Here is a 10,361-nt window from a genome sequence, read left to right on the forward strand (position 1 = left end):
TACTTGGATGGGAGACCTCCTGGGAATACCGGGTGCTGTAGGCTTTTTTTTTTCTCCAGTTGTATTTTTGCAGATTTATTATCATCTCATGAATTAATTGTAGAATTTTTAATCGTATTTTAAGCTTTTTTTGTTCTGTCTTTTTATTTTTATTTCATTAACCAATATTTTCAAGTTGTGTGTTTTTTTAACCCAATTTTTATCTTCTTTTATTATTTACTGGTCATTGGAATACATCAGCATCTGTGCTCTTACCAGTGCACAGGTGCCCTTTAGGATTGGCCTGCAGCCTGTCAGGTCCCCGGTGCTAGCTGCATGCACTACACGAAGAGCCCATGGGTGTCTGCGAGGGGCCGTGCCATGCTCTGGAAAGCCCACTGCAGGATCCCGTCCCATGCGCCCTGTTGGACATCCCAAGGGAGGTTGCTCTTTGTTTTCTCCACTCCCAGCCTCTTGTGTTTACCCTGGCTCTCACTTGCGTGCCACCCATAGGCTGAGAACCTGATGTGGGGTTACCCCAGGCATTCAGTTCCCTGTTTTTGGGCTCTGCCTGTTGGTGTCACCACCTATGAGTTACCTCGCCCAGGAGGGCATCGAGCTCATCTCTGCTCAACATGGGGTCACTGCTGGGGGAGCCACACTCTGCCTGTGGAGGAGATGGGTTGTGTCTGGTGTCATGCTGGGTTCAGTCCTTCAGTGCCTGCAGCCCAGCTGATGGCTGCTCCGCAGTGCGCTGTTCCCCTTCCAGCCCAGCTTCAGCAACATCTCCAGCTATAGCTGCTTGCCCCTCACCCAGCCCAAACCATCACTCCTTGGCTTCATCGCTCCCATCTCGTGTCCTCTTCCAAATGTCCTTGCCCAGTGCTGTCCCTCCCGGGGCTGTTCCCCCAGCGCTGCCTGTACTGACCTTGGCTGCCTCATGCACGCGGTCTCCAGCAACTGCGGTGCTCCTTGCGCTGCCCGTTTCTGGGGTGCCCAGGCAGGAACTGCAAAGCAGCAGCCCCCTGTGGCCGAAGGCAGTGTCACAAACCCTCCAGGCAGCGAGACCAGATGCAGGGGGTTTGGGGTGAGATGTGGGGGGTGGCAGGAGGCTCACCCAGGGTTCCCATTGGGTGCAGGGCAGTGTTGGGGTGTAGGGATCTTGGTGAAGCAGCGGCTGCAGACACTCCCATTGCCTCTGCCCACGTGGGCACCGTGTTCTTCCTCCCCAGGGATCGCGGGGGGCTGATCTGCAACCTCGTCTGCCTCCTGCAGCTGGCCCAGCTTGACCGCACACGAGCCGCACTGCCACGTCCCGCTGCAGAGCCAGAGCATGGCTGTGAGCGAGGGCAGGGACGCCCAAGGACACCTGAGCCACACGTCCTATGCTGGGGCCTCACCTGGGGACGCGGGGCAGCGGGGGCACCAGACAGGCAAGGTGGAAAGCCCGGGGGCAGCCATCGCAGCAGATGAGCTCTCCACCGTCGCCGCACGCTGCGCACTCATCCTCATTCTCCTGCCATGGGGGAGCGGGCAGGGGGGTGCTGCCATTGCCACCCTGGGTGGCACCAGTGGACGCTGTCACCCACTGCCTCCTCGACACATCTTCCCTCGGCACCTGCCCTGCAAACACCTAACACACCACTGTCTTTTGGCACAGGAGTCACCTGTTCCCAGACTGCCTGTACTCAGCCAGCACATGCGGATACTCCGGGACGTATCCCGACGGACCCAATTTCACCAGGTGCCTTTTGGGGTGCTGACAAGCCCCAGGCTCACCTGCTGGGGTGTGGGGTCCTGGCTGTGCATGGTGGGCGCTGGCAGACAGCTCTGGGGTGTTGCTCGCAGCCCCCCGCTCTGCGGGCAAAACGGGAGAGGGGTTTTGGGAACCAGCAGCCACTGGAACAGCTGCAGGGAAGGGAGGATCCCTGCTGCTGGAAGGGCTCGTACGGCTGTAAGGTGATGTGGGGGGGACACTGTACGCTTTGGAGTGCCTTGGGTCGGGCAGTGGGTTTCTGGCTGCGGCTCCTGCTCCTGGCCCCAGGCTCCTCGCCAGCAGCTGGGTCGTAAAGCTCGTCCCCAGCTCTGCTGCCCGCCTTGGCACTGCCTGGAAGAGAGACGAGCGCCGTCCCTGCCACCACCCGCCCCTCTGTGGGGGCCCTCCACAGGAGGGGGGCTTCTGAGGCTGGGGGCCGCCCAGTGCCTGCGCTTACTCACTCGGCTCCAGCCCGTGTCTGATGACGTGCTTCCCCTCAGCAGCCCCGCAGGGGACGGGCACCTCGCTGGCTGCCACCGTGACCACCCTCTGCACCGAGGTGGCTGCAGCCTGGAGGCCTGTGGGCAGGGGGTCCCAGACGGCCTCATGTGAAGCCCCAGGGGGCATAAATGCAAACACTGCCCCACTGCTGCCCCGTCTCCCCTTGGCCCAACCCACTCCCTGCCCAAGCCTGCTGGCTGCAGGTGCCCGGTGGCCTCTCGCAGACCATCACCAGCCGACTGGGACTGTTTTGGGGAGAAACTTGTGGCTGTGCTTGTCCCCAGGGAATGGAAGAAGAGTTTGGCACTCACTGCTGGTACAGGGTGAGCGTGTGGTGTCCACACTCTCTGGCTTCTTCACAGTCTTTGCCTTTGCCAGAGGCCCTGGGGGTGTTGGAGGACAGGTCACCCTGGGTGACATGATGCAAGTGCCCCCCCACGTTTCTTCCCTCCATCCACCCTGACCGGGTCTCCATACCGGGGCTGGCGGCATGCCGTGGTGAGGGCTGTGCCATGCGGGCCCCATCCCGCTCCTCAGGGGCTTTTCTCTTGCCTTGGGGTCTGTGTGGGACCGGTGCCATGGGGCTGGGGGACAGGCGCCGGCTGCGGCGCTGCCGCCCGAGGTCCACCTCTGCAGAGTGGGCAGGGACAGGCACAGCCAGCCCGGGGTGTCACCCCTGCCGTGGGAAGCCCCCGGGGGTGCCGTCTCCTCCAGCCTGGCCTCTGCCTACCTTTGGGGAAGGCGCTGTGGAGGGACCGGAGCCGGGTGTAGCGCTCCAGGTTGTAGTCCTTGAAGAGGACCGCCCAGAAGGCACGGACAGCGGTGACATCGCGGCCCAGGAGCCAAGTGAGCAGCGCATGGAAGGCGCGGTGGGAGCCCTCTCGCTCCGTCTGGTTCAGCGTCTCCTGCCGATGCCACCGCCACCCGTGGACACGCGTCTGGATGCCACCGGCCAGCCCCAGTCCCTGCAACATGGCCGGGGCTGCGTTCACCCACCCTGTGCCTCACCTTGAAGACATGCTCGGGGACGACATCGTGGTCGGCGAGGCCATGCAGCAGCGGGAAGACATCATCCACCGCCATGGCGATCTCGGTGCGGTGCAGCTTCAGCAGGTGCCGCAGGTCCCCATCACCCCCCGGCCCAGCCATGCTGAGGCGGCAGCGACACGGCTGGGACGAGCGGCCAGCCCCAATGCTCCCCTTTAATACGCCCCAGCTGCCGAAAGTGGGAAACTCGTCAGGCTCCCACAGCACCACTCATTTCTGTACAATGCGTAACCTGAGCTCGCACCTCCGGCCGTGCCAGCTGTCCCTGCAGCACCGCGCAGCCGGGCGCGCTCCCACACTGCCACTGCTGCTGGCCCCGGGGGTCGGGGTCAGGCGGCTCTTCACCTGACCTGTTACCTGCTGCCGATGGCAACAGACACAATCCCACCCTGGTGACCACCCCAGGAGAGGGGAATTAGCCAGGGTGTTGGTGTAGGCAGCCCCTGCCTCCTTCATCCCTGTGGTCGGCCAGGCGTTGTCCCAAAATTTCTGGACTTTCCACAGCTCCTGCTTCTCTCATCCAGAAACTTAGCCGCACGTGGGAAGCAAGGCCCTGAAATCAAGGGAAAAGAGACGTATTTACTGTGGTTACGCTACCTGCAAACCACCTCTGCAGGCTCATAGCTGATGCACTGCGGGTCAACAAACACCCAGGGAAGCACCGACACCGAAAAAACTCTGCAAATGCACGTCTGGGTGCAGTGACCAAGGAGCTGTGCTGCCACACAGCGTGGCACAATGACGGGCAGTGCCCTGAGCACACCCGGGGATTACCTGGCTGCACACACAGCTCTGTAATTGCCCATTATGGGAAATTGGGCAATAAAGTGATTTCTCGAGAAATGCAGAGCTGTAAAAAACTTGAGAGCCAAGGGGGAATTGGCACTCTGTGAGTGTCTTGCATTAAAAAAAAAAACTGGGGTTTATATGCTCTAACATACCCGATCGTTCCATACCAGGAGCCCAGGAAAGGGAAAGCTCCAAGGCTCCCCTCCCACTTCCCAAACGTTTGGGATTTCCCCAGGATTAGTTTCCAGCCCCAGACGCTCTCCAAAGACCTGTCCCTGCTGCCAGAGTCAGCCCAGGCAACTCAGCCACAGCGCCTGGACTGTGCACGGCCCTCCTGCGCTGGGGCCATGCTTGACACGATTTGTGCAGCAAAACCCAACTCAGGTGGGACCAGGGATGGGACCAATGAGGGAGACAACCCTGTTGTGCTGAGCAAGGTGATGTGGGCAGGGACGTTCATCAAGTCCTGAAAGACTGGAGCGTGTATCTGCTGGCTACAGAGCCATGCCAGGAGACAGTGGCTGCTATCCAGAAACTCGGGAAGAATAACAAGACAACACCCTCTGCAAGGGCAGGAAATGCCCTCATCCATTTCTGGTTAACGCACTAACATGTTTACACAAAGGAACTCTCTCCCCAAAGCTCCTCTCAGGATCCGGAGTGATTTTTCCCTTGGAGGCACTGGGAGCAGTGGGATGGAGGCCAGGCAGACACTGCACCAGGTCTTTGTGTCCTACGGCAGGGTTTAGGAGTCCCCACTGGTCCCTTCCCAGCAGCATCCACAGCCCCCAGCAGCTGGATGAGCAGCCATCTGTCACAGCGGGGACACACCTGCAGCACCCAGGGGACACAGCACGGGTACCAGGTGAAACGGGAGGTTCATCTCCCAGCCGGGAGCTGCTGCAGCCCGACCCAGGCACTGAGCATCAACGCAGCTGTGACAGTTTCAGGGCCTGCTCCACCCTTCACCATGAAAACTGCTTTCCTCAGTGTCCCACTCAACCTGCCAAGCCACTATCTGTCACTGTCACCCTTTGTTAAGCGCTCCAGCACCGCCAAGACAAGGCGGCTGTGCCCTCCCCGTGCTCACACACCCACAAACGGCCGCTCCTTTGTGCGCAGGTGCTGCCCAACACCGCCGAGAGCCGTGTGCCCACAGTGCTTTGCTTGCCGGGCTTGATTGGGCTTGTTTCAAATTCCAACTTTGTGACTGCTTCTCTGCTTGGAATCACAGATAGATTGTTCTTCGTGTCCAGCTAGCTCAGCAGTGCAATAATTTGCATTTGGGGTTGTTTTTTTTTTGTGTTCCTTCCCCTTTCTGAGATGCTATGCAGGAGGCAGAGCAGGGGCTGCCAGGTGCCATATGAAGAGGCACATACTTGCTGGCAGATCAGAGGGGTATTTCTGTTATACCTTGCTTAGAGCAGACCTTGGCAGTGAAAAGGCTGAGAAAAAGTCATCTCTTGCTCGCAGAGGGTATAAAACCCTCCCTGGGGCTGGCACGAGCCCTGCCTGGCCCCAAGGACTGAAGGCTGGGGTGCCGAGGCACCTGGCCACACTCAGGTTTCAGGATGTCCTCTCGTTTGTATTGCTCCTCCTGCAGAAATCAAAGCAAAAGTTTCAAGGTAGGAGAGTGCAATTCGCACCATCCAGCTGCAAGGCTGGAAGTATTTTTCCATAAACATCCAGGTAAATCAGCACCTCAGTATCCATCAAAAGCCCTTGTAACCCCGGGATGCACTTTGATTCCCTCTTCTGTGAAAAGCTACTGAAGCAAAGGTGCTGTTAGCAGCATTTCTTCCTTCCCCACTTCCCCTCCACCCTGAGGTCCCGCAGGCCATCACCCTTGTATGTCTCTTGGACACCACCTGCCCCGCACTCGTCTCTTACAATCCCCTGAACACGGCCCTGAGTCACAGGGAGGAGCAGGCACAAGGGGGAACCCACCCACCCACCAGGCAGGATCACGGGACCACTGCTGGGAAGGAGAGGGTCTCCAACGCTGTGCCTGTGGTTCACGGCCAGTCAGAGTGAAATGCCACCACCAGGAATGCAAGTCTCAGCCCCATCCCCTTACCTTTGGTGGCTCCAGGCTCCAGCATTTGTTGTAAAAAGGCTCCACGTGGGGCTGAGGTTCTCGGCTCCTCCTATCTCCAGAAGCTTTCCTACTGCTGCCCCGCGCAGTCCAGATGAAAGCGGATCCACCCGTGTGCTTCGCAGCTGCTCCTGCAAGAGCCTGGTGGGGAGAGCTGTAGCAGAGAAGATTAATTTTAGCTTCAGCTTCCTCTTTCCTCCCCCTTTAGAAAGAAGAAACAAAAGCCCAGAGGTATGTTATATTAATTTATTTGGGACACACCAAAAAAGGAAAGTCAACAACTGTTAACGTACAAAAGTACAGAATCTGGGACAAGATTTACTGTCCTGATTAAAAAGGCACCATGGTCCCAAAGAAGAGTAATCAGAATACATCTTTATAGAAATCTTCCCCCTGTTGCAGCAGAAACAGAGCCAGGCTTTGGCTCTTTCCACAGTCAAACCCAGTTAAAAAACAAACATGAATTAAATGCAATAAACACTGCTCAGCCTGTACACGATGTCATGAAAAGAATCACAGCCTATAGGATGGTCGTAATTATTAAACAGCAAATGATTAAGTATGTAACTGAGGAAGACAGCAGGCTTCTGACGCCTTCAGCTCAACTTTCTGCAAGACACATCAGTTAAACTGAAACCAGTAGGCTGAGTATGGGGCTTCTGAATGAAATGTAATTCCCTGTGGTATACAGGAAGTCAGATTCGACAACCTTAAATTCCCTGAATCCCTGAAAATCATAAAGCGCTATACAGCTGTGTTCCATACTCAATTCAACCCTGTCGGATTTACTTTAGACGCTAGCACTTATACTTCATCTATATTTTTAATACAAAGGGAGTTTTACAGCAGTTATTACAAAAACATCTATTTCTGCGAGGTCCGAGCTTGGCTATATTCCCTGCTGAAACAGAGCTGCTGGTGTAAAAGCCCAGTGAGAGGCTAGAGTCCAGCACCTCAGGGCTGGAAGGCAAATAGTTTAAACGTGACATCATTTGCATGGGGAAGTCAGTGAAGCACGTCAGAGAGGAGAGAGAGGGCTGCGATCTCTCAAGCAGAGGAGGCTGAAGGGTGTTGCAGAACGCGGGCTCGTGCAAATAAACCTGTAACGACACTAGCAGTGACGTGGAATGCACTGCGCTCACTGGATATTCTGGAGCCACTTACCAAGAGGAACTTCTCAGAGACACAGAATAAGGATCCTGGCAATTAATAAAGAACAAGTTCACTGGGAAGCCGACGTATCACTCAGAGCCGGACAGATCCGTCCTCAGAGGGACAGCGGATATACGCTGCAGCCTGACTGCGCAGCACGGCCAGGGCTGCTGCTGCTGCTGCCTGGGCTTTGCCTGGCTCTGCTGCATCTGAATTGGAACAGCGGCTAACTGGCGTTTCATTCCTCCTTTGGCATAGGACTTCAAAGCAGTCCAAGAACTGATTCATCAAAGTAACAGGAGCTGTCAAAATTATTTGTACATGCATTTATTGTTAAAGGAAGCAAAAGCTAAAGAATGAAACAGCACGAGTTAATGTCAGTAAAATGATATGCAGGACATCTAGGAAAGAAACGGGGAAAAGCTGAGATGCTGGAGTGGGGAAATCAACGTTCACACTGAAAGGTAAATTTGAAAACCAGGCAAGTTTGAGCTCTTTCTACCGGAGTATTTCTGTGGACAAACCGAGACTTCACTTTGTGTTGTTAAATGTCATCTGGCAAGCTCTGCGAATCTCACCAGGGAGATCTCCAGCGCTGGGTTCCTGTACAAAGTTCAACTCTCTCATCTTTAAAAACCAGTAAAGCAACCCTAACTAAGAACGGCAGATACCCTTGTACTGCATGTATCTAAAATCACAGACATGTCACTGTTGAGGATATGTGTGGGCAAGAGGATTATACCTTTTTCACACAAGCTCTTGGTGGAAAAGTACCACTTCCACCCCACTGGTCTGCACGTACCTACAGGGGGAGGAAAAGCAAGCCCAGACTTCGATGCCTTTTGCTGCAAATCCCACAGCTACACACAGGAAAGTTTTTTTCTTCCCTATATCCTAAGACAACAGGATAACGTAACGGCTTCTAAAACTCTTCCCACTTTAAACTGAATGATGCAATTTGCATCCTTCCCTCTATCTTCACACCACTCCCCCTCCCTGGGAAGATAAGACTATGCCAATTCGTTTAGGATTCATACCTCAGTGGCTACATTAGGGACTTTGTATTAAAACTCATCCAGCTACAGGAAGGTTTATCCTGATCAAGGAAACATCGTTAAAATAGAGTCCAGAATAAAGTATCCAGAACCACCACTACTTTTACAGCCAAAGCACTTAAATGTCTCCTGATCCCTCTCTCCCTCCCCAAGCAGAAGAGCAATCCCTCCACGACATGACAGGACGCCTCTCTAGGACCGGGTAACGCAACGTGGAAACTAGCTTCCTTCCTCACATAAACACCAAATTCTACTGAAAGGGGCTGAAGACCTCTCCTTCCCACCGAAACCGGCAGGAGCAAGGGCTCTTCAGCACATTCATTTTGTATTAGCAACAAGTCCAAGTTATTTCCCTGCAGTAAATCAGTCCTGTTAGGCCACCACTGGCTCAGAAATGGTGAGAGACTTCCAAAAACCCACCGATGTAGACAGGACCTTGGAAGAGGCTCATGTGCTACATAACCTTACATCATCTGCTACGTTTGAATCTTCGTGTCATTAGTCGCCGACTACTTATCCTTCCAAGTCCACGTGGTTTAGTCCTTGTCACTGTTGTTGTCGTCCCAGCACCCTTCCCCGGAGGCAGGATGTTCCTGAGCTCTGGCTGGGGATCTGCGACACTCGCTTTGATTGTGGGATTTCAAACTTGCCTAACGTGTGTACTGCCACCTTGTACTCCAGCAGCTCTGCTTGCTGACCACAGCATACACTAGCAGTTTTCGACCTTGTCCACAGTCTCGTAGAACCCAGGCCTAACTCTCCTGATGCTCATCCGTATATGCTGGCACTCCAGGGGCATGGCATCGCTGGCAGGAGTCGTGGCACCGGTCGACCAGGCAGTGCAGCGGCGCTTTCTTCTGCCCCTCAGCGAAAAGGCAGGAGCCCCTCCGTTCTCTTCCTCGGCTAGATAGGATTCATCCACGCTTGTGCCTTCATCCGATTGCTCATCACTTTTATATGTCATTTCCTTTGATTTGTTTCCTTCCTTCTCCTCCCTGGCGAGCTTCCTGAAGTGCTCCAGACATTGTATCTTTTGCCTTCTTTCCATCATCTTCAGTTCCTGCTTGTCTGTGAAATCTTCATAGTACATCTTCCTTTCACTTCTTTGATCTTCAAGAAATTTCCATTCGATGCCAGTCATTTTTATTCCACTGTATTCCTCCAGTTTATTTCTTGTCTGCGTGTCTGTACAAAATATGTCAAAGAGCTTCTCCGAACTCTCGTTGAATTTGTCTGCTCTCTCTGTAAAAGCCTGGTTCTGCCTCTGCTTTCGGGTCTGATACAATCGGGTAAATTCCTCGTACATTTTGAGGATAAGTTTCTTTATATTTTGTGTTCCGATGGTGTGCAAGTTGCAAACCAACCAGTGCTCTTGCAGGTGCTCAGCAAGCAAGTGGGCTGCATCCTCTTTGGAGCGCTGGGCCTGGCCAGCTCTTTTGGGCTGCAGCAGATACAGCATGTTCTGCACCACATCCTTCTTTGTCGGCAGTATTCCCTGGGTGAAGCCTGAAGACTCCACATACTCAACAGTCCCCAGAGTCTTCCGTGCTTTCACCTCGGTATCCAGTGATTCCATCACTGCTCGTTTATCCTGTAGTTATGACATAATCTGAAAGATAATTTAAGAGATGGCACGTGAAACGAGGCACCTTTTTCTGCAACGCCAACAGACAGAGGACAAACCGTGCTCAGACCAACGGGACAGGGGCTTTACAACGTGCTGCGCCCTGCGGGGCGGCTGCTGCGTGAGCCCGGCCCCGTGAGGCGCCGGCACGTCGGGACTCTCGCTCGTCTGCACAGCCCTGGAGGTCTAACGCCGCGTTTGGTTAGGCTGAGCGGAGTTACGGGCGCTTCGCGTTAACGTTGTAAATTACAGCACGCTGCGGCCGCCCCAGGCTCCGCTCGGGGCACACGCAGGGCCCGGCCCCAGGCCTCGGCGGCCGCTGCTCGAGGCCCGCCCGGGCCCGCCCGGGCCCGCCCGCCCCGC

General features: G+C 55.0%; 2 protein-coding genes across 5 annotated transcripts; both read right to left on the reverse strand.

Moving 5' to 3' along the window:
• Positions 1 to 196: 196 nt before the first annotated feature.
• Positions 197 to 6,287, reverse strand: LOC118171448 (autoimmune regulator-like). Of its 4 annotated transcripts, XM_035334566.1 has the most exons (14): positions 6,150 to 6,287; positions 3,245 to 5,666; positions 2,967 to 3,141; positions 2,714 to 2,866; positions 2,548 to 2,619; positions 2,303 to 2,313; positions 2,197 to 2,269; positions 1,962 to 2,086; positions 1,759 to 1,836; positions 1,380 to 1,612; positions 1,097 to 1,297; positions 908 to 1,004; positions 578 to 646; positions 197 to 401 (listed from the first exon to the last, which is right to left on the reverse strand). In XM_035334566.1, the coding sequence occupies exons 2-14, from the start codon at positions 3,383 to 3,385 to the stop codon at positions 321 to 323; spliced, it is 1,509 nt and encodes a 502-aa protein (XP_035190457.1). In that variant the 5' UTR covers positions 3,386 to 5,666; positions 6,150 to 6,287; the 3' UTR covers positions 197 to 320. The 4 variants fall into 4 exon arrangements, with proteins under 4 accessions (XP_035190457.1, XP_035190459.1, XP_035190456.1 ...); XM_035334568.1 differs by lacking the exons at positions 2,197 to 2,269; positions 2,303 to 2,313; XM_035334565.1 differs by lacking the exons at positions 2,197 to 2,269; positions 2,303 to 2,313 and having other exon boundaries at positions 1,759 to 2,086; positions 2,548 to 2,866.
• Positions 6,288 to 6,399: 112 nt separating this feature from the next.
• On the reverse strand, positions 6,400 to 10,018 carry LOC118171449. Its single transcript, XM_035334569.1, has one exon. The coding sequence runs from the start codon at positions 9,948 to 9,950 to the stop codon at positions 9,084 to 9,086; it is 867 nt and encodes a 288-aa protein (XP_035190460.1). The 5' UTR covers positions 9,951 to 10,018; the 3' UTR covers positions 6,400 to 9,083.
• Positions 10,019 to 10,361: the final 343 nt, after the last annotated feature.

This window comes from Oxyura jamaicensis, chromosome 9 (assembly GCF_011077185.1).
Source record: "Oxyura jamaicensis isolate SHBP4307 breed ruddy duck chromosome 9, BPBGC_Ojam_1.0, whole genome shotgun sequence".
NCBI lineage: Eukaryota > Metazoa > Chordata > Aves > Anseriformes > Anatidae > Oxyura > Oxyura jamaicensis.

Bases quoted from the DNA above. Each gene is read 5' to 3' on its own strand.
- LOC118171448 (XM_035334565.1), bottom strand. From the start codon at position 3,385: ATGGCTGGGCCGGGGGGTGATGGGGACCTGCGGCACCTGCTGAAGCTG. The intron at 1,613-1,758 runs GTGAGCCTGGGG...GTGGTGTGTTAG, and splicing joins AGGACCCCACACCCCAGCAG to GTGTTTGCAGGGCAGGTGCC. The intron at 1,005-1,096 runs GTGAGCCTCCTG...CTTCGGCCACAG, and splicing joins GCACCCAATGGGAACCCTGG to GGGGCTGCTGCTTTGCAGTT.
- LOC118171449 (XM_035334569.1), bottom strand. From the start codon at position 9,950: ATGGAATCACTGGATACCGAGGTGAAAGCACGGAAGACTCTGGGGACT.